General features: G+C 35.4%; 1 protein-coding gene across 4 annotated transcripts in view; it reads left to right on the top strand.

Moving 5' to 3' along the window:
* CDH8 (cadherin 8) overlaps positions 1–23,851 on the top strand; it is a 337,578-nt gene that overhangs the window by 305,974 nt on the left and 7,753 nt on the right. For 3 of the 4 annotated variants that reach the window (XM_005608302.4, XM_070261899.1, XM_070261900.1), the window contains 2 exons: positions 19,419–19,670; positions 20,836–23,018. In XM_005608302.4, the coding sequence (XP_005608359.1) occupies positions 19,419–19,670; positions 20,836–21,329 (746 nt within the window). In that variant the 3' untranslated portion in view covers positions 21,330–23,018. Of the gene's footprint in view, positions 1–19,418; positions 19,671–20,835; positions 23,019–23,851 lie in introns of those variants that run through there. The other variant, XM_070261901.1, reaches the window with a different exon arrangement.

The following is a 23,851-nucleotide window of genomic DNA, read 5'->3' as shown; positions in this document are numbered from 1 at the left end:
AAGAGAGATGGAATTCAAGTTTATACATCACTGACTACTGTGAGCATGACATGGTATTTGGGGGCTCTCCATATATTATGTCATCTGATTCTCATTAAAAATATAAATGTCTCTTTCCAAAGGTCTATGAACTAAATCTTGTGTACCATCTACTGACTTTAGGTTTTGTACTATGCTATACTTTTTACATATAGAGTACTATCTCTGATCTTCCTAATAGTCCTACACGTTGTGCATTATTACTCTGTTACTCAATTATGGGAATAGAGATGCAAGGAGGTAGTACATTTTGCCCAAGTCCACAAAGCTAATAAAAAGCAAAGATGTAATTAGAAAATATCTGTCTAACCTATTTAAGGTTTAACACTTCATTATAGAAAATAGCAAAAGTTTATAAAAATAGGAAAATCACCTTATTGAACTCCACATACCCAAATCTTAAATTTTAACAATCATCAGCTTATGCCCAAGCTTATTTCATTTGTTTCTTCACCTTGTATTTCTTTGTATTTCTTTGAAGCAAGTCCCAGCTACAATAGCATTCATCCATAAATATTTTAGCATATTCTATCTAGGCTCTTTTTTAATGTAACATCTTTTCATACACATAGATGGGATCGTTTAACGCAGAACTTCTTATTACCGGGAAATGTTAAAACCTACCACTTACTTTCACTTTTGTCACTGGCAAACCACCCATTTCAGACTGTACATGGATGGGCAATCATTGTTCCAAAAGTTAAACAGGATCATTACAGATGTTCCCTTGCTTTATTAGACAGGAACAAGAATTTACAATTTGTAATACATTGCAAAAGAAATGTATGTCAAAAATGCATGTGTTCTATTTTTCTTTAAATGCCTTGGTCTTTAATATAGGGCTGTGGGAGAGGAGATGAGTAATCAAGGAAAAACACTATGATTGTAACGAACTAGAGGATTTAATTGGAGATATTGTAAGAGAAACTTTTAAAAAACTGAAAAATATTTAACTGTAAAAACATGGTAACAAAAGCAACACAAGAATTTAAGTATCACTTCTACATACCGCTGTGGCTATTGAGATCTTGGCAAATGAATATTTAAAAGTAAGAATGCAGAGCAATTAGCAGAAAATCCGCATATGACATCCCATGGGAGTCTTTTGGAACCGGTTTCATTTATCTTTAGATTTTTAATATTTTCCATCTCAAATTAAAAAATAAAATAGAATTACTATTTTTTCCTAATAAATAAACTCTCATTGCTCCTAATCACTGAAAATTAATGAGCTGTTAAATGTCCACAGAAATTGTTTTTAGTCTTAAATGGCTTCTTATAAAAGGAAAATGCTGTAAATCGTTTCAGGAGATTGGCTTAGGTTTCACTTTTCACAAGAAAAAAAAGATTGAATAAGCTCTTTTCTGTTACAGAAGACCAAGTTAAACAGCAGGATCTACTTATTGAGTTGTGTGAATATCTATTTTTTAAAATGTGGAATATCTTCGGGAGCTTATCCTTCTTTACTTGGAGAGATTATTTTTCTAGAGATTCAATGAAAGTTTCTAGGTTTTGCGAAGCATTATGCACACTGGTAGGATCATCCAGATTACCATATGAGACTCTCCTAATTTTAGGAGCCAAATATTGTCAGCTGTCAAACCAAGCACAATATTGCTCAAAGGAGCATTCTGTAGATACGCTTTAGGGTCAAGATATTGACTTTGCAACTACTCTTCCAATCTTCCAAGAGTTAGCATATGCAGCTCTCCCATGTCAATGCTAATACAAACATAACAATATCCTTTTTCTTTTCTAAAAGTTTAAATAGTTTTCTGAGATAGAAATTGCATTACATAAAACTCACTCATTTTATGGTTTAATTTAACAGTTTTTAGTAAATTTAGAGTTGTGTAACCATCACTACAATATAATTTTTGAGTAATCTGTCACTTCGAAACAATAGAAGCGCTGATATAGAGGCTAAAATTCCATCCCAACTATCTTCCCAAAACCACTCACATTTATAATTTTTCAGCATTGGGAGTTGTTGCAATTCATCTACTGATATGTGATGGCATTTTCTAATTTGTACAAAGTAGCAGCCTAATGTGAGATCATCATAAAAGAAATCCTAGTCCTCGCAGGACAGAGGGACCCAAACAGGATAAGCCTAAGAGCTGAGTTAGGGTTTTCTTTAAGGAAAAGCACTATTTGCAACAAATGAGTTAAAGTTGGAGGTTGCCAGTGGAAGAGTGAGGAAAACATGAAAAATCCCAACAAGTATAAGTACTAACCCTTTATATCTCCCTCTCATAGGGCATCAGTGGTAGATTATACCTATATTATCCCTGCAAAATTATATCCTTTTCCTTGATCTGTGTATTCTCTGGGACAGATCATGGGAAGCCAGAATCAGGTATAGCAGATACTTGACAGAAAAAGGAAGTAGAGGCGTAGAGAGAGAAGACAACTCAATACCCTGCCTCTGGAAGACCATCTTCCAAGCCTGAAACAAAACCAAACGTGGGGAAGACAGATGTTTTAAATTAAATGAGTTGGGAGACTTTTAAAGTCATCTTTATCGAGGTATAACTGACTTACAATAAACACTTTTTAAGTGCACAAGTCCAAAAGGTTGACAAACGTATACACCCATGTCTACCACGTATCCTATCACATTTTCATCATCCTACAAAATTCCCCAATCATGCTTTACAGTCAGTCCCTTTCATACACATGACACCAGGCAATGAGGGAACTTTGTGGGATGATATAAATATTCTACATATTAATTAGCATTTTTATGTTCAGTAATATGTTGTCAATGAATAAAGGCAGTTGCTATGTCTTTTCTTACAATCTGTATGTTTTTTATTTTCTTTTTCTTGCCTTATTGTTCTGGCTACAGCCTGAAACAGAAAGTTGAAAATAATAGGTGAGAGGGTACAACCTCACTTGTTACTGATGGTTGGGAAAAATACTCAATTTTTTCAACATTAAGAATGCAAGTTTTTATGTATTACCTTCATTGGTTGGGGAAAATCTCTTCTATTCACAGTTTGCTCATGCGACCTGATTTTTAAAATTTCAGGATTTTGAGGAGCCAATTGATATCATGTGGTTAAATTGAAATTAACCATAGTTTAAGTATCCACACCACAGAAATGGGCAAATGCTATAAATCAGTTTTTCTCCACACCTCAGAAAAGCTAGCTGTGAAACATTTAACAGCATACCACTAGAAATATTGATGTGTAGAGTGTTTCTGTGTATGTTTGTGTTACATTAATGTGTAGATTGTCTCTGTATGTGTTTGTGTTATATTTTGCCTCGTTTCAGTACCAGAGTAATGCTGTCCTCATAAAATGAATTGGGGAATGTTTTCTCCTTTTCTATTTTATGAAACATTTTGAGGAGAATTAGTATATTTTCCCAAAATGTGTGGCAGAATTCACTAGTGAAGCCATCTGGGATTGTGGTTTTCTTTGTGGTAAGCTTTTTCATTACTACTGTAGTTTCCTTAATTGATATAGGGCTATTCAGAATTTCTGTTCCTTCTTGAGGCAGTTTTGGCATTTTGTGAATGTGAAGGATTTTGTACTCAATCTGACTCGTGGAATCCATTGTTTTGAAATTGTTTATATTGCTGCTCTACGTCACCTGAAATTGGTAATTGTATTTTCTTTTTTTCCTTCCTTATCAGTCTAGTCAAAGGTTGATAACATTTATCGATCTTTTCCAACAAACAATATTTGATTTCATTAATGATTTGCATATTGTTTGTTTATTTACTCTTTCATTAATATTCATATCTTTGTTAAATTCTTCCATTTATATACCTTGGACCTAATTTGCTCTTCTTTTTCTAGCTTCTTACTGTGGAAGTTTAGGTCACTGATGTTAAGCTTTTCTTTGTCTCTAATATAAGCACTTAACACTTTAAGTTTCTCTTAAATAGTTCTTCAGTTCCATCCCACAAATTTTAATGGGTTATGTTTATATTCTCATTCAGTTCCAAATATATTCTCATTTTCCTTGTAATTTCTTCTTTGACCCATGGATGATTTAGAAGCATGTAGTTTTATTTCCCGCTATTTGATGATATTCTGCACATAGTTTTTGCATTCTAATTTAATTATTTTGTATCAGAGAACATACTCTGTATATTTCAATTCTTTTTCATTGAGACTTTTTTATGGCCCAGAAAGTAGTCTATCTTAGTGAATGTTCCCTGGGCATTTGAAAGAATATACTTTCTACCGTTGTTGGATGGAGTTTTCTAAAAGTGACAATTAAGTTGAATCTGTTAAAAGACTATAATTACATGTCAGGTTCAAATATTCTCTATCCTTACTATTTTCTCCCTATTTGTTCTTTCAATTACTGAGAGAAGAGTGTTGAAATCTCAACGTATTGTGGAACTGTCTATTGCTCTTTTCAATTCTACCAGTTTTTGTTTTATGTATTTTGAAGTTGTATTATTTGATCATACATATTTAGGAATATTATATGTTGTTGAATTGATCTTTTCATTATTGTCAAATAGCCCTTTTTATCACTGAAAATTTTTATTGTTCTAAGATCTATTTTTACATTAATATAGCCACTCCACTCTCCTTATGCTATTAGTAGAGTCACCCCAGCTTCCTTAGGATAACTTCTGTGATATATTTTTTCTTTTCCTTTTGTTTTTATCATTTTACTTATAAACCTCTCTGTGTCTTTAATTTTGCAGTTAAAATGAGATACGATCCTTGTTTTTTGTATTTAGCATCTCATTGAATTCATCATGCAATATCTACCATTTTTATTTGAGGATTTAGTCTATTTATTTTTGATGTAATGTTTGCCAATGTTTGGTTTAATTCTACTGTCGTTTTACAGTTTGTATTTATTGGTTCACTCATTTCATTCTCTCTCTCTCTCTTATACTTCCTTCTTTAGGGTTATGGAATAGTTTTGAGCTTTATTTTATGTCCACTGTTGACATATTAGCAATAGCTTTATTATTATTGTTATTAATATTATTGTTTTAGTCATTAATCTACAGTTTATAATATTTGCCTTTAAATTATCAGAGCCAGTCTTCAAATAATAGTATATTACTTCACATATGCTATTAAAAACTTACAATACTATATTTCTATTTTCTCATGAGCCATCTTTTCTGCTATCATCTGACATTTTATTTCTACATATATTATGAAGCTACAATTTGTAGTTAATTTTACTTTATCAGACTGATATTTTATCAGACTGAAATTGTAAAAATGGCATGTTTTGGTTATTGACATCTTACCATTTTTAGTTAGCCATCCATATTTTACCTTTTTTTTTTTTCTAAGCTATCCACATTTTATCATTTCTGGCACTTTTTGTTTCTTTGTCTAAATTTATGTTTCTAATTAGAATAATTTTCCTTCAAGCTGAATGACTTCATTTAACATATCATGCACTACAGACATGATTTTCTCATTTTAGCCATTCTTTCTTTCTTTTTTTTCTGCTCCTCTCCTTTTTCCTTCTGTGTGTTTGATTATACGTATATTTCATCATTTGATACTGTCCCACTAGTTACTGAAGATTATTTTTATTATTTTTTGTCTTTGTGCTATAGATTTGATAGTTGCTATTGCAATGTCTTCAAGTTCACAGATCTTTGTTCCTACAATACTTAATTTTCTATTAAGCCTATTGACTAAAATTAGATTTTAGATCTTATATTTTTTCAGCTATATAATATCTGCGTTTGTATTTTTAAAAGATGTATTCTTCCATTTCTCTTATTTTTGTGTTTCTTTTTCCTTTACCAACTTGATTATAGTTAGAATAGCTCTTTTATAACTTTTGAGTGGTTTATTATCAACTCTGTCATTTTGTGTTGGTTTCTATTGATTGAATTTCTTCTCTTGATTATCAGTCGCATATTTCTGTTTCTTTGCATGTCTTGTAATTTTGCTTGAGTACTGGACACCATGGCTATTCATTGTTAGATACCCAGATTCTAATATTTCTTATTATATGTTGGGCCTTGTTTGGCAGCCATTTATTGAATTTCAGATCAGCTTGATCTATTTGAGGCTTAGTTTTTAAAATAAATTTTGGGAATATCCAGAGCAGTCATTATCATAGGATTAGTACATCCCTACTCGGATGGTGTGTTCTTTCTAGCTTTTCTACTGAGTGACTTATGTGTTCATAATAAGGTTGCTCCATTCTGAATGGTCAGTCAGTAATCAAGTATTTCCAAATCTGAGACAGTTATACAGTAGTTGTTTGGCTTACAGTTGCACAGTAGATGTTGCACCTCCAATAGTTGGTTTTCCAGGTCTCTTAGGGTCTCACTCTATGCATAAGTAGCTTGTTATTCAACCAAAAAATCAAGAAGAACCTTAATCAAATTACTCAAGCTCTTTTTCTGCATAACGTCTTCCTCTCTGGTACTCACTGCTGCAAATTCCAGCCATCTCACCATTACCAAACCCCTGTCTCTGTCTCTTTGACTCAGTGAGACTCATCTGCTTGGGCTTTGCTCAAGTTGGCAGTTTTTGAATTACACTGACTGGTACTTTTTAATTATGAAATTAGATGTCTCTTGTGACTAAAACTCACTGACAAAGTTGTAGAATGTGCCCCAAGTTTCTTCCAAGGACAAATCTGGTGGGTTTTAAATATTCCTTTATAAAAAAGAATAGATTTATTGTATGAATGAGTTATAATGGTCATAACTGTTCAATAAAATGTTTAGTACAATAACAAAAAAATAGCAGTTCAAGGCTAGAAGCATGCATCAAATAAATATATAAAATAAGTATTATTCCATTTGGAACGGGGGAAAGTTGTTTATTCTTCTTGCAACAATCTTGATTCACAGTTGGAGAAAGAAGAATTGACATAAACCAGACCATTTTGAAAGAAGTGAGTTCTCTGCCAATGAATGAAATACTTCCTAAAATGACATGGAGAAAGTTTCCTAGAGAACTCTCAAAATTTCCCATTAATTTTTGAAATATTTCTGTTCCCATTCAGGACAGACACACATGAAAGTTCTGTAAGGAAAGAAGAAGACTTAAGACAAAAATAAAGAGAGAGAAATCTATCAAATGATACCAATGACCTTGAGCTAAAAAGGCTTAGGTTTTAAGAGAAAAGATAAAAACTAAGCAATTTAACATCATCGACTATATGCACAATCTAATACTAGACACTGGAGATGAGAAGATAGAAACATTCATGAGACAGTCTTCTCTCTAGGAATTGTCATCTATGGAGAGTTTCTGAACCTGGTTCAGAAGGGTAGCATTTTCCTAGAAGTTCTTGGCTTTTTCTTAGATGATATAGAAAAAAGTGAGCTCACATGGGCATGCCTTTGATTAAGATAAAGTTTTAAATCAAGATCTCGATTACTAAAAGCTTTGACTGGGCCGGCCTGATGGCGCAGCAGTTAAGTGCGCACGTTCCGCTTTGGTGGCCCGGGGTTCACCAGTTCGGATCCCGGGTGTGGACATGGCACCGCTTGGCATGCCATGCTGTGGTAGGCGTCCCACATATAAAGTAGAGGAAGATGGGCATGGACGTTAGCTCAGGGCCAGGCTTCCTCAGCAAAAAGAGGAGGATTGGCAGTAGTTAGCTCAGGGCTAATCTTCCTTGGGGAAAAAAAAAAGCATTGACTGATAGATTCACATATTTTGGTGGAATATTTCCTTGGAAATCACTTTATATTTCATCTGGATACTACAGGAGCTTCATATTCCATTCTGGAAACTCTTCCTCAGTGTACATCTCAAAGAGTCTCACTCTATTTCTTAACATATATTTTCTTAGTTCTTTTCCCTATATTTTACATTATAATTTTCTTTATATTTCAACTTTGAGACTTTCAAATAGAAAGTCATCAGAAAGTATGAAAGTATGAAATCCAAATATTCTTAAACGATTATAGCCCTTTGCTGTATTTCAAAGCTAAGGTAATGGATAACCTTACATACATTAATAATAATCAATATTACTTTAAGTTTTCTTAAACACTTTGCACATGACAGACCCTGCAAATACACTTTGGTGGAAAAACACATTTACTCCCCAAAGATCTTCTTACTCTTTGTTCCTTAATTAGTAATTTGGGCACAATAAGAGTACCTGTTATGACTTTGGGAGAATTATTTAAAAATGCAACCAGGTAAGTAATGAAATTTGGATTCAAACCCAATTAGGAATGATTCCAGAGCTTGAACATTATCCAGTATGATATTCAGAACCATTGTGAAATATACGTCCTGAAGAAATTACACCTGACATAAGCTATTCAAGAATTACAATGTTGAAGAGAGAACAAATTCCCCTAAACGTCTATTTGTTAAGCATACCTCTTATAATTACAAAATATGAAGAATTTGATGTTACAGATCTTTATATTACCGCCCAGTGCCAGGAAGTACCACACATCCACTGTTAACGGGGGATGGCAAGCTTGGAAAATCAAGTATCATCTTGAGAATATTTTAAAAGACTCATAAAAAAAAATCCCTTTTATTTTCAAAGAAAGTATTAAAATGAAATCATGCATGACTTCAAAATGTATTCAGATTTCTCTATAGTGTATAACAATAGGGAATTTTATCAGATTACATTTTCAGTAAAAAGAGTTCGAATGAGTTTGATGTGATTTCTATTTCAATCATGAGGGTGACCTACACAGGTATCTTTTTCTTCTATCATTTTCTTTCTGCTCTCTCCGTCTGTATTTTAACGTGTTAATATGTGGATGAATTTGAGGAAAAGCAAGTCGGTTTGACCTTTAATGTAAAGTCATTTCTGTATGATCAAAACAGTACTATTGCCAATACTATAAAGAATGTGGATTTTAAGATTCAAAAGCACGTGCCATTCTCAGCAACCTGGGAGGAATGATAATGTGACCACTGCTTGAACGATAATTTTATCTACATAACTGCCTTCCGTCCTCTTGCCTTCATTGTATATTAAGACTTCTGTCCAAAGATATATGTTTAGTCAAGCTGTTTTAATATAACATATTAAATTTTAAAATTATTCAAGGACAAACACTGGACTTTCAGCTCGCTGTAGGATGCCACATTTTTTTGCATCATTTCCCTCCTTTTTTAGCAGCTATTTTACCACTAAACCAGAAAAGAAGGAATTATGCAGGAAAATTGCTATCAGCTGCTACCCCCGCTGGATTACAGAACCCAGAGCATAATAGCTTCCCCAGTGGAGCCTCTGAGGGCTTAGGCCAAGCCATTAACCACTGCTAACACCTAAGGGAAGAAATGGAATAGAGTAGAATGGTTCTCAGGCATCCCAAAAAATTTTTATGCAGACAAAATTTATTTAAAATGCAGGTGTTCAGGGCCTAGCCCCATCAATTTTTATTTAATTGATTTAGGGTAGAATCCAAGAATATGCATTTTTAACACGCTCAGATATTTGTGTCTGAATTACTGCCTGAATTTTACAGTTGGCTTTTGTTTGTGTGCATATTTGCTCAGATACAAATGATGATTAAATGGACTTGAAATTTAGAATGTCAAGATGGACCAGATATATTGGAGCCTTGTATATATTAGGCAGCTTATTTTTAAAATTAATGGGGTAAACATAAGATTAGTGATCTATGCTTCTCTCATTGCATTCTATTTGTGTAGAGTTAGATATATTTTGGACTTCTCAAGGTACTGCTTCACACTTGTGTCTCTTGTTACACATTGTCTCACTCATATGCACTAATATCTATTACATATTTATTCAACAAACCAATTAAACCATTATATTTACTTTACATTTGCTCTATAAACAAATCTCCATTACATCTGTGAGTGAGATGCTCTAAAATCCTTAGGCTGTTTGTTCCTGTTGCCTCCTTCCAAAAAGAAGAGTGAACTTTCAGCTAACTACTGAAGGATGATTGAACTTCCCTACACAGAAAGGGAAGATGTGAGGTTATTGGGTGCAAGGAGAGAGATGTATAAAATCGTAGAGCCACAAAGATGATGCAAGAGGTGTAACCAAGGAAGAGATTTTTGGGAATGGGGAAAAATAAGCCTTAAGTATTATTAGTTTCATTATTGAAAGATTGAATTTGTAGTACTGAACATCCAGGGGGATATGCCCAGTAGGTAAGTGGAGGAGGCAGAGGGCTACAATATAAAAAGAAGTATTGTCTGGTACTTGAAGTCAGATACGTGAATCAGATTCAAACAGATAAAGAGGTTAAAGAAAAATACTGAGGACAGAATGGTATAGAACAGAATCATGGGAGGTGTAGGGAGAAAAGGGAATGTCATTCTCCATATTTTCCCTCCTCTAATAAACCAGGCCTTTCCTCTAAACCCAGCCCACATGCCACTCCTTCCTTAAGGCCTTCTCTCATCTGTATCTGTGATGATAGAGAATGAAAGCCAGGTACAGATGACATAGAGGACCAGAGGGAATGGGAGCAGAGACAGAAAGACAGGGACTACAATTAGAGAATGGACCATCATCTGATTGACATTTTGGCTAATTCTATGCTATTTTCTGTCTCCTTCTGGATCAGACGTTCTTTGTGAGCAGTAATCATATCTTCACTTACCTAGCTATCCATTTGTTCATTCAACAAGGATTAATTGAAATCTTGCCATGGAGACGTCTAAATAGTGACACATGTGACAGACAATAAGATGCATTCACTAAATAAGACAGAATCTCCGCATCCAAGGATCCTTCAGTTGGTGAGACAGAAAACCATCATACTCAAGTGTATTGCAGCATTCTGTGTGGATCTGTGCCAAGGAAAACTTTCCTTTGACAGTGATGTCTTGCAGACAATAGACTCAATGACTGAGGGCAGAATTAACTGAAAGTGTCAGTGTGGATTTGAAAAAAGTTAAAATGAAGCGTGAGTGATGGAAAGAGAAAATGGACTTGTACCATGTTTGATGGCTTTCACTTTATGTCTTTTTTTCTTATATGCAAAGTCAAAATCTTCAGGGAGATGATGGTACCTAGCAAAGTGATGATTTCCAGGGATACTTGACCTCCTTCAAATCAAAGCAGGTTATTTAGATAATAAACTACTTTTGGTACTTTCTTTCCTCTCCTTAGCTCTCCATTCACTGTATTGCATGATTTCAATATCTCATACACAATGTATACTTAACATAAACTGCTATTTTAAAACTGGCTTACTCTCTGGTCCAACTACCCCCTGTATTGAGTGTATTAATGAGCACAAATTTATCAGCTCCAGTGAAAATGAATTAATCTCTGATTCCCAGTTTCTTAAATATTTAGAGAGATCTATTCAATCGATAGAGATGTGGTGGAAAAATCGCTCTCCTGAGAATACTAGATTTCCAATGCCTGGATTTTTAACCATTATTAGGTTGTTTTCTGAACATTTCACATGAAATTCCACTAATGGCCTTGATGCATACTTATTTTGTTTTTTCCCTAAGTAGTTTGCACACTTGAAAAAAAAAGGGATGCATTTTTTTTACTTCTGCATAAATCCAAAAGATAGAAATATTCTTTTCCAGATCTGCTGATATTCATAAAAGCTTTAAAATTTCCATTCAAACAAAACAGAAATTGGCTCTTGGTATAGTTTTTACTTTCATGGGTTAGTTAATGCAGGTATTTCTCGGATAAAATGAAAGTAATATTAGTCTTCATCCCTCCTTCCCCTGTGTGCCTGGAGTAAGATAAATCTCCCTTTCCTCTGAGCATTAAGGGATCTGTATAAGGTATGTGGAGCCTTTTGAGTAAGAGCAAGCGGTGTAAATTAAGTACAGGGGAAAAATAATCAAACTCGGAAGACCTCGGGCAGTGTCATTGTATCTAGCATGGAACTTGGACTCTGTGATACTTGTATTCCTCTCTGGCACCAAAAAGGATCACTTCTTGATAATTAATTAACAGTTATGCTATGCTATGCTATGCCATGCCATGCTGTGTTAGCTGACTCTCAAGATACGAGATTTAGATCTATAGTGTATTGTACTGAATATCTTTTGGTCTCTCTAAAATAATATATTTTCATCTACCAGTGGCCTCAACCGCTTAGTTTTTCCTCATCTCTGATAAAGATGTCATTGCATGGAAAAACCTCCCTCCCCACACTTTCTGGTTTGTGTCTTATCCTTGAGCTTTAATACAACCTTCTGAGAGTCCATTTTCCCTTTTTTCTGAGGTGACTTTGGTTAAGATGACAGAGAGAGTGTAGAATGCACATTGGACTTGGTCGTAATTCTTAGCTGCCAGCTGAGAAACCTTGAGCAAGTCAACTTTATCTTTCAAAAACCCTGTTCCTCATAGGTAAAATGGAAATAAGTGTGCCCTTCCCTGCCTCTGCAAATCATATTTAACCAGATTTACTGATTGTATTAGTTTCCTCGGGCTGCCATAACAAAATTCCACAAACCGGGAGGCCCGTGTATTCTCTCACGATGCTGGAAGCCAGAAGTCTGCAATCAAGGTGTTGGCAGGGCCACAATCCCTTAGAGGCTCTAGAGGAGAATTCATTCTTTGTCACTTCCAGCTTCTGTTGGCTGTAGGCCTTTCATGGCTTGTGGCCACCTCATACCAGTGTCTGCCTCTGTGGTCACCTTACCTCTTCTTTTACTCTCCGTCAAATCTCCCTCTGCCTCACTCTTCTAAGAACACATGCTATTGGACTTGGAGCCCACCAGGTAATCCCAGATGAACTCCTCATCTCGAGATTCTTAATTTAATTACATCTGCAAAGATCCTTTACCTAGTAAGGTAACATTCACAGGTTCAAAGGAAAAGGACATGGGCATATCTTTTTGTAGGTCACCATGCAGACCACTACACTGAACACCATCTTCATGTGATCTAAAAAAAATTCTCTTTCATATTATCAATTACGATCAGTATATGTCACTCCTTAAAGAATTTTACAAGATGCTTGTTTCATAGATTACTTGATGAGCCCTAAGTTTTGTAAAGTGAAAAGCATAGCCTATCCTCTGTACATTTCCTCTGCAAAATGACAACCATGCAGATATGTATAAAACTGTAGTGCTGCATGGTCATGGTGGAGTAAGCTTTTCTGTTCAAAACGTCCTAATTCATTCTATACGTACTTGTAAGTTGTTGATTAAACATTAAGTTTTGTGTTAGTCTAGGAAGTTGAAAAGAATTTATAATGATTTTTTTCTAAAGGCAAAATAAACCTTCGTCAATATTTTATGGCTAGTTATACTTTATTATTAAATATTAGGAGATTTCATAATGAGTCAACACTCAGATAAACATTGAGATTATTGACATCAGGTGGCATGGTGGACAATCTAATGAGGAAAAAGGGGGAAAGAGTGACAAATGATCTAATTAGGTGCTCAGAATGTCCAGTTGCTTATGAAGATTTAGTATGTTGGTGCACTTTCAATGAATTATGTAGGAATTTATAATGGTACTAGAGGAGACTGGCTTCACAGAGTCTAAGCTTTTATTAATTCCTTACAACCTGATTGTTTCCAATAAGACTTAGCATTTAGAGTAAAAATATATAAATGAAATGTAGCTGTTATGATCTTTGCTTCATATTACTAGATATGGGAAACTGTATTTACATGTTTCTAATATGCTGAAAGCTCATGCATTTGGTATCTTTATTGCTTTGCTAGGTCTTTAGAAATAAATAACAAACACAACACGATGATAAGAACTTAATTAAATCTCTTGTCCATACTTCTGAACAGAGTGCCATTTTCCCTTTGTTTTGACCTTCTTGCCATTTTCATTCCATTTGACTTGACCAAGAAAATTTGAATTACATTTGCAAGTCAAATACAGGAGACATTTCTCAAAAAGGCATAATATCTACTGATCTTCTCTTCATCTATTGCTTTTGTCATAAATATTTGTCTGGCAAATGCCTTCATTAACTCTGGCTTCTTGTTGCTTTTGTTTGCATCTAAAAGGATAAACAAAAGCCATAGCTCCATGGTTTCAAATAAATGGGACCTGGACCAAAGCAAAATTTCTGCATCAGGGCAACAACAACAGATGAACCTCACTGCAACAATAGAGAATTTAGATTTGCCTGCTTTATTTTATCTGGAAATAAAAGGACGATGTGGAAAGAACAGGGATGTTTAATAAATAACAGCAATAATAATGACCATTTTTGTTCTATTGAAAATACAAAAGAAGTGGAAGGAAGGAAAGGAAGCTGGTAGAAAGGAAAGAAGGTAGGAAGGAAGGAAATAAGTTAGTTAAGACTGGAAAAAATTACGTGAGTAATGTTAAAGAATTATCCAGGTAGGCATAGTCTATTTTTTTAGACAGACTTTATATTTTTCATGGAATATGCATATAGAATTAATTAGTGACTACAGTACTATTTTAGTCTGCCCAGGCTACTATAACAAAATACCACTGACTGGTCGCTTAAACAGCACAAATTTATTTCTCACTGTCTGGAGGTTGGAAAATCCAAGATCAAGGTGCAGGCAAGGTATGTTTCATTCTGAAGCCTCTTCTCTTGGCTGCTTGTAGGTGGCCACTGTACTGCTGTGTGCTCACATGACCTCTTCTTTGTGCATGCATGCGTTGAGAAAGAAAGAGCTCTCTGGCGTCTCTTCTTATAAGGACATTGATTCTATAGGATCAGGGCCTCACCCTATGACCTCGTTTAACCTTAATTACGTCCTTAGAGACTCTATCTCCAAATACAGCCACACGGGGGGTTAGGGCTTCAATGTTTCAATTTGAATGCAAAGACATAAACATTCAGTCTATAATAAATACTTACTGGCTTATTTACTAACGGAAATTTTTCTTATAAGGATATTGATGTATGAAAGTCCTTTGATTTCCAGCTCCAAATAATTCAAAGACTGAATATCCGTTATCGAAGAAGAAATTCCCCCTAGACTAACCATAAGAGATACTTATTCAGATGCCCCTTCTCTGAAGGTAGGACTAAAGCATCCCATTTTAGCTCAGTAAAAGAGAATTCCAGTATGCACCTCTTTAACATGATGGTATTTCAGATATTTTACTATCTGAAGCCTCTCGGAGCCTTCTCTATTTGAATCTAAGCATCCTCAGTTTAATGCTCGTGTGACATGATATGGGGCATGCCCAGAGAAAGACTTGTGAACCATCAATATTTTTCTTAAATTCCATATGAGACCTCAGGCTATATATCCTCTCCAATAGCCTAAAATTGAATTTTCTCCCTGACATATTTTGGACCACATTTATTCCCCTATGACAGAAAAACATGAATGGAAATAAATATGAGCCCCACAAAATATGACTAATGATGACTTAGACATTCATTTATTCAGCGAGTATTTGCTGAGTACTCATTATGCATCTTAAATCGCTTATTTGTTACTAGGAAGGTCCCTAGTTCATTTCTGTGTCCCCAGTGTCTATCATATCCCCATTACTACATCATTTCTTTGTAATAGGTGCTTTGATGAACATATAAAGGTTTTTATAAAATTATCTAACTAATTTATTTGGGGATATTGGGGACAAGCAGTGAGGGAAATTATCAACAGAGTGACATTTAAGCATAGGCATAAAGTATGCATAAATATTAATAACTCAACTTAGGGCTAAGTAGGGGTAGAGAGATTATCAGGCAGAAGAAAGAGAAAATAGGAAAGCCTGGAGGAGAGAAGATCCTTGCTTCAGAAAATGTAGGATGGCTAAACACAGGGAGAGAGAAGGGTTGGGACATGAAGCTGCAGAACTAGGCAGGGGCTAGACCATGTCAGTCACATGGGAAGAAATAGAAAGCTCTAATCTGCAGCAGAAATTGTAAATGTACTTAGCAAGCTTCTGATGAATCAGTCAGGTGTTCAGTTCCTTAAAACTGAAATCATTCCACTTTCTTAAGAGGAAAACTTACTCCATGCCTCTACTTTAGGAGATGAGCACATAGTGCTGGGTCTTTTTGGCTTGCCCTTCCCAGTGTGGAACCACTGTCTTACAGGCCAACACAAGGGCAATTGAGAGGTCCTATATAACCAGTGGAGTCATGCCCAGGTATAGCTTTTGTTGCACAAGTAGGGACTGGGAAGAAGAAAGGAACCCTAGCTCTTGGCCACACTGACCCCAAATTTAGTTTTAGCAATAGGTAACTAGAAGCAGGATAAGAACTGCTGATATCCTCCAACTGCTAGCTGTGAGGAGAGGGAGCCCTGTGTTCTTGGCTGAACCAGTCTGGAGTGCTGTTTCCATTGCAGAGAGCTAGGAGGAGGGATGGATGGGGTGGGTTCTGGTTCACAGACCGCAGTCTCACCCTTCTTACCAAGCTCTAGTAGATTTTCTTGAATAAACATTTCTTCATTTGATACTTGCCTCCAGGACCATTTGCAGAGACATTAAATGATTTTCCTTTTACAATTTTCGCCAGTTTCACCAGGGAGTAATTCTGTGGAGCTCTTCACACTATCATGCAGAAGTGGAACTCTGTGAGGAGGCATATGTTATAAGTAAAAAAGAAGCTTTTAGAAGGTTACTAGAATTAAAATCAATGTATAAAACAATTACATTTGATACACCAGAAACAATGAGATGAAAATATAATTTTAAAAAGGTACTATTTACTAAAGCAACAAAATATATACTGTTCTAATAATAAATCTAACAAAAGGTAAAAATCTCTGGTAGCTAAAATAAAAACAATTTATTGATATGTATTAAAGAAAAGAAAGAAACTATGATCTTGATAAGAAGACTAAAGATCATAAAGACGTCAGTACTCTCATAGTTGTTCATATTTTAATGTAATTTCTACTACAGTTCTTACAGGAATTCTCATAGAACTTGATAATCTGATTCTGTATTTGTCAGAGATTAACAAATGGGCATGAATAGCCAAAGTACTTTTCAAGAAGAACACAATAGGGAAAAATAACCTAATAGACATAAATATTTATTATAAAATTTGTATACATAAAAAGGATGGTATCGATGCAGGATTAGAAAAATAGAGCATTGGAACATGCTCAGTGGGTAAGGGATAAATTACTCTATAATTAACCTTGGGAAAATCAATAATCAGTACAGAAACAAATCGATTCCATACACTTGCCTAAATGTGAAAAGTAACATTATGAAAAGTTTGTGTAATTTATAATCTTTAAAATCAAGTTAAAAACAGTAATCATAAAAGAGATTGGTAAAATTGACCATATTAAAATTAAAATTGTAATAAAATGTAAAGGCACCATACGTTTTAAAGAAACAAATCCTACCTTCATAGAAGATATTTGCAATATCTAGATTAAAAAAGTGTATTTCAAATATGTGAACTTGAACTATGTGAAACTGCTGATATCTGATGGGTGTTTTTATGTGTACAATAATGACAATTTTAATTGGCCTAATAAAATAACTCAAAAAAATTGTTAATAAATGCAAACACTCATCAAAAAATGGTGGAAAAAAAGATGAGTAGGCAAACAGAGAATTCACTTTTCCTGGAGGTAGCAGGTAAAATTTGACAAAAATGACTCATAGACTTCCTTACTCAGTCAATAATTTTCTATATATAGAACAACCTATGCAGATGCTAGGAGCAGGAAAAAATATGGGTATGAATTTACAGTTAGATTCACCAATGCTTTTCTAAGTAATAAAGGAGATAGCTTTGTTCTGCACCCAGTAATATTGCTGTTGCAGTTCCTAAATTATCCTTATAGATTGTTTTAAAGAGAGAATATGCAAAGATAGTTTCTCATATAAATAATGTCAACCACAAAAAGACAAAAACCTCATTGTAATTTTATTAATTGCATCTTGAAGAACAATTCTCATCTTCTGTTTTGAACTATGGTATATGAAATCATCCACAAATGTTCCTTGCACTAATTAACTGTACTCAAACTTGTCACACACTTTCTGAAAATATAACACAGCTATGTATTCTGCATCTGTTTTGAGATAATGTTCTCAAGCTTTTAGCTTAGTGGTATTTCCTTCTAGGTCATAGAAATAAAGATTACTGGATCATTTGGTATATCACCGCTTAACTCCGTTAGAGACATCTTTTTGCTCTTCAAATTACTAAATAATCAGGCACAAGCAGAAGAAATTTAGAACAAAATCGTTAACTCAATCAGTGTTCTTTTTCTGTTTGCTTACTAGTTAGGCATTATAGGCCCACTTATATCTTAAACAAAGAAAAGTAAATACAATCTATACATCTATTTTAGGGAATGGCTGCCATTTTTTGAAACTTCTAGTATAGCACCACGTGGTATAAAAGATTTGACCTATTGACTGAATTCATTTGAGTGGAATATCTCTTCACGTGTGTGAGTATTCTGGAAACCAATAGGATACTCATGACCAGGCCTTGGACTGCAATGGTTTGGAATCTCTGCCTTAACATGCAACGGTGTGGTAGCCAAGTGTTCTGGGGTCTGAAAACTTGCCAATATTTGAAAAAATCCCAATTGAAGTAATCATTTCGCCCAAAAAACACTACACACATTAATCAAAATTATGTTGATTTGTTTTTGGCTGGAATATCAGTGTGAGATAATCAGTATTCCCGTGTTGAATAGATACATGTCTTTCATTATCAAAATTAGTAAAACAGACTAATAATATATACAATATGACTATAGTTTGTGCGATATGGATGAATGGCAACAAAAAATCATTTGGGGAGTGAAATATTGAGAACCATAGGGCTATCGTGGGACCAATCACTTCTCACTGGCCAGTTTAACTGTGATCCAAGGTATGCCCTTAAATATTGCTTAAATAACCTTAAGTGTTGCTTCAGATAACCAATATATCTCTCTTATGGCTTGTCATTTTATTCTTATTTGTGTAACCTCTACAGGTCTTCTCTACACAATTTCAATATATATGGCATATCTCCTCCAATTGGCAGTAAATGGGACTTTTGTTGTATCTTAGCATAAATGCTCTAGGGCGTAAAGGATTCTTTTTAGGTACCTGTGGGAGTCAAAAAAGTGCATTGTTTTGTATGCCATATTGTCATATAGTCTATCTTTTGATACAGAGCTTCTAAAACATGTCTTTCAAATGTGGTGAGATTCTGTTCAGCCAGTTTTGCATTATCAGGATAAATGAGAGAAAATTAAACTTACTTATGGGAACATGGGGTAATTTGTGTCTTCTGAAAGGACACTTGAAGGTTAGTTTTATAAAAGAAATCTTTTGCATTTATAAGATGGTTGTAAAACTCTACTAATTTATCATCGGGCCCCATTCACTGAATCTGTTAGGGTATAGATGTTTGGGTCCATGCCAGTTGGGACAGTGGCAAGAGGGGAGGGGGTTAGAGCCTGAGTGGTCTAGTGGATTTGCGATTGCCTTGGGGTTTGCAGAGGATTTATGAACTAGAAAGACAAGTGTTGTTTGGGCAGCCATTTTGAAATGATGCGAACTATTGTAATTTTCATTTTTTCCAGATAATTCTCTCAGCATTTTGGCAAAGCATAATGGATTCAACCGCCAGAAGCAAGAAGTCTATCTTCTACCCATCATAATCAGTGATAGTGGGAATCCTCCTCTGAGCAGCACCAGCACCCTGACCATCCGGGTCTGTGGCTGCAGCAGTGATGGTGTTGTCCAGTCTTGTAATGTTGAAGCTTATGTACTTCCAATTGGACTCAGTATGGGCGCCTTAATTGCCATATTAGCATGCATCATTTTGCTGCTAGGTACGTATTTCCTTCATAGCCTAATGGTCACCATTTTTCTGATTCATAAATGACTGTAAATAAGGACAGCAAACCCTAACCCACCCAGATATCAGCATTCTTTTGAGGAAAAAGATCTTCTTGACACTTCTCCAAGCTTTGAGGTCACTAAGAGGAGGTGAAGAAGGTTGTGATAGTAAATGTCCAGTTGGAGAGGACTATGCAGTGCCTTTTTCAATCCCATCACCAGTGAAAAGATCGACTAAGCATAATGGCAGTAGAAGTGGGGATGGGCCTCCATGTGGTTACAACAGCATCAATTATATAAGGCCTCCGGTTTTCTGATACACATCAGTTTACTTCTGTAAGGGGCTCTCCTATGTCCAAAATACTCTTTTACCTAAACAATGTATAGATTAGGTTGCTGAGTCCATCCAATCACAAAGTTTGATGAGATTGAAAAAAAAGAAGAAAGCAAAAGACATATTTTCATCAAAATTACACTGTTTTCCTCATTTTTAAAATTTTAATATAAAAATAAAGTGAAGAGTGCAAATGGTGTGGCTGATCTGGCTAGTTGATTTTCCTCTACTTTTCCCTACCTTTAGGCTCACCTTCCCAGATAGAGGGGTTCCAGCCTTCATACAAGACAACAAGTTGCCCAAGCAAATTTGACATTCATCCTGATATATCACTTCATTTGTGAATGAACATTACTTGGTTGAAGAGTGTCTCAAAGAACCGATGAACACAAAATATACTATATATGATTTATTCTGCACCCTTTTCTTTATAGAAGAGGGGCATGGAACCAAAGGATATTAAATGACTTGCCCAAGATACACAGCAAGTTAGTTATGCTATCTGTGCATTTTCCATTTTAAGCCATTCTCTTCAGAGCTCATAACAGTATCAAATGCAGCTCTCACCATGAATAAATGCAAACTTATTCTTTTAACTCAGCTTCATCGCCATTTAATAAACAGAAGAAACCTACAATAGTATTCACTCAAAATTCAATGCTAGTCCTTCAGAAAAGTGTTTAACTTAATTCCCAAATGAATGTTATTAAAGCTCTATGTTCATAAGTTTTTAAATAATGCCCCTCTCTCTTAACATACACGGTGTGTTACTTGTGAAATTATATGCGAGTTTGGTTAATTGTTATTTCATGTTTTTCCTACAGTCATCGTGGTGCTGTTTGTAACTCTGCGGCGACATAAAAACGAGCCGTTAATTATTAAAGACGATGAAGACGTACGGGAAAACATTATTCGCTACGATGACGAAGGAGGAGGAGAGGAAGACACGGAGGCTTTTGACATTGCGACTTTGCAAAACCCAGATGGAATTAATGGATTTTTACCCCGTAAGGATATTAAACCAGATTTGCAGTTTATGCCAAGGCAAGGGCTTGCTCCAGTTCCGAATGGTGTTGATGTCGATGAATTTATAAATGTGCGGCTGCATGAGGCAGATAATGACCCCACGGCCCCACCATATGACTCCATTCAGATTTATGGCTACGAAGGCCGAGGGTCTGTGGCTGGCTCCCTCAGCTCCTTGGAGTCCACCACCTCAGACTCAGACCAGAATTTTGACTACCTCAGTGACTGGGGTCCCCGCTTTAAGAGACTGGGTGAACTCTACTCTGTTGGTGAAAGTGACAAAGAAACTTGACAGTGGATAAGTAAATCAATGAAACTGAGCATTCTGTAATATTCTAGGGTCACTGCCCTTAGATACAACCAATGTGGCTATTTGTTTTAGAGGCAAGTTTAGCACCAATCCATCTATAACTCAACTACATTTTAATGTTGAACCAAAAAATTAATAATAAAAAGTATATGTTAGGAGGTTATAAATCTTGTGGAGTGTGAATTAAAGTATGTGGAGTGTCTAGAACTCTTTGGATATTTGATATTTACCTGACCACCATAGACAAAGAATGGGATCCTGACTAATCCTTAGAGAAATGGTTTAAAAAGAGGAAAAAATCAAAATTAAAAGGTGCTTTCTTAGAAAAATGGACCTGCAAGAAATTTGCTGCTGCTATGTGTCTTCTGCAAGGATTTTTATAATTGCAAATGGTTTTTTCCCCTTCGCCAATAAGGATCCCGCCACAAATGATAAAGCAATACATGGTCTGCTGTACATTCTGACTTTTTGGAGTTTTGGGAGGCCTCCTAGATTATACGGTACAGTGACCACACATTGTACATAATTGTTGGCCCCACTCATCAGAGACTGAATAGCATCTTTAAATATTGTGTCGAGCCTTAAAATATTCACATGTTCGTAATCCATTCCAGAGTGGGGATTGCCAACTCAGTTGTGGGGGGAGAGAAATCCCATTCAAACAGACTTGTTTTCTGGAAGCAGGATTACTCATTCCCTCCACTTCATCTTCTTCCACAAGGACACAAAGATAAACTGTATCACACAGTGGACTACATAAGAGACAGATGGTTTTATTGCTAGCGCGTGAATTTATTTGTTTAATCCTCGAAATAAATATTTTATTGATGTCCATTGATGCTTTTATTTATTAAGGTTGGTAATCTATAGATTAAGGGACTATATGAAAAATACTAAATTATATCCATTAATAATCCTTTAGATTGTTTTATATAAATATATATACAATGAATGTTTAATACATGTACATTTTGATGAGATGAGTATGGCAGGCAATATTATCAAAAGGGGAGCTAATAGTCTCTTTAGAGTAGAAAGTGTTATTGTGACTGGTGATGGCAGGAACAGCATTTCCCAGAGAAACTTTTGGACTGTTTTCTATTTTGTTCATAATCCTAGTATTTGGTGTTTTTACTACAAGCACAAACATCTGAAAGTATATTGATTCATGTGAATATTTAAACTTTAGACTTTTAGATACCTACATAATGTCCTGCCCAATACACATGCTTCAAGATGCCCCCACTGTTTTAGAGGAGAAACTGATTTGTACATAATTTTACTGCTTCTGTTTTTAGCACTTCTCTCCCTGATCTTCATGGTGATGCACAGAACATCTTAGCCTCTGAAAGAGAACAGCACTAGAAGATGTGAACATATTCAATTTGTACTGCAAACCTGCCATTTAGGAGTAGAAAATGTATGATAAAACTCAAGTACCACATGCAGATCATTTTAATTTTCTACTTTGCTTTAATGCAATATTGTTTATTTACTCCATGTATTGTATTCAGAGAAACTCCTGTATCGTTTCCTACTTTGTGAAATATATTTTTATAAATAACTTTGTTGTCATCACTTTTTTGTTCCCAATCAGATGAAGACCTGTTAACAGAGTCATCGACTCTAACTAGAATTCTCGAATGTTCAACTAAATTATTCCAAAGATCACTTCTCTTTGCAAGAGTTTTTATTACAAAGAACCAGAGAGCAATGATCTCATGGCAAGATACCAACAGAGATTTTAAAGGAACATCGTGTATGTGAAGGCTAGTCCAGCTGTGTCAGCTGGGTCTTCCAGGAAGCAGACGCTGAAGTAGAGTTAGGAGTAAAAGATGAAAGAGAGAAGCAGGATTGAGCAGAGGAGCCTTCAGAGAAGGATTCAGATGTAAAACTTGTAAAACCAAAGGGATCAGGAAGCAGGATTTGGGGAGAGCCTTAGACTTTAATACAGACCTGACAAACCTTTGCCAGCCAAATAGGGGATTCTGAGTGTAAGACTGCCTGTTAGAGGAGTCTCTTGTTGGGAAAAAATAGTTAAGCTCTAGCTCCCCTGTTCTCTCAGCCACTGGCTTGAGGCTGCTTGAGAAGAGCATGACTTTGGCTAGAAAACTGAAGGCACCAACTTCTAGAGGCTGTCTCCACTGTGACAGAAACATGTTTGAATATTACACTCAGAATTTACAGCTATCAGGTGACAAAATAGAGTCCTTATGGAGTTCCTATTGCCTGAGAATAGCTTGTCTTTTATGCTTATCACTATGACTGTTGAACACTTCGTCTTGAAGTTAAAACGATGGCCCAGGGGCCAGGCCAGGGCATCATGGTTATTTTCACACGCTCTGCTTCTGCAGCGCAGGTTCAATGGGTTTGGAATCTGGGTGTGGACCTAGCACCTCTCTTCAAGTCAAGCTGTGGCAGCATCCCACATAAAATAGAGGAAGATGGGCACAGACGTTAGCTCAGGGCCAGTCTTCCTCACAAAACAGCAACAAAAAAAAAAA

Source organism: Equus caballus, chromosome 3 (assembly GCF_041296265.1).
Source record: "Equus caballus isolate H_3958 breed thoroughbred chromosome 3, TB-T2T, whole genome shotgun sequence".
Classification (NCBI taxonomy): domain Eukaryota; kingdom Metazoa; phylum Chordata; class Mammalia; order Perissodactyla; family Equidae; genus Equus; species Equus caballus.
The sequence above is the reverse complement of the archived record's forward strand: the minus strand, read 5'-3'. Positions and strand labels throughout refer to the sequence as shown.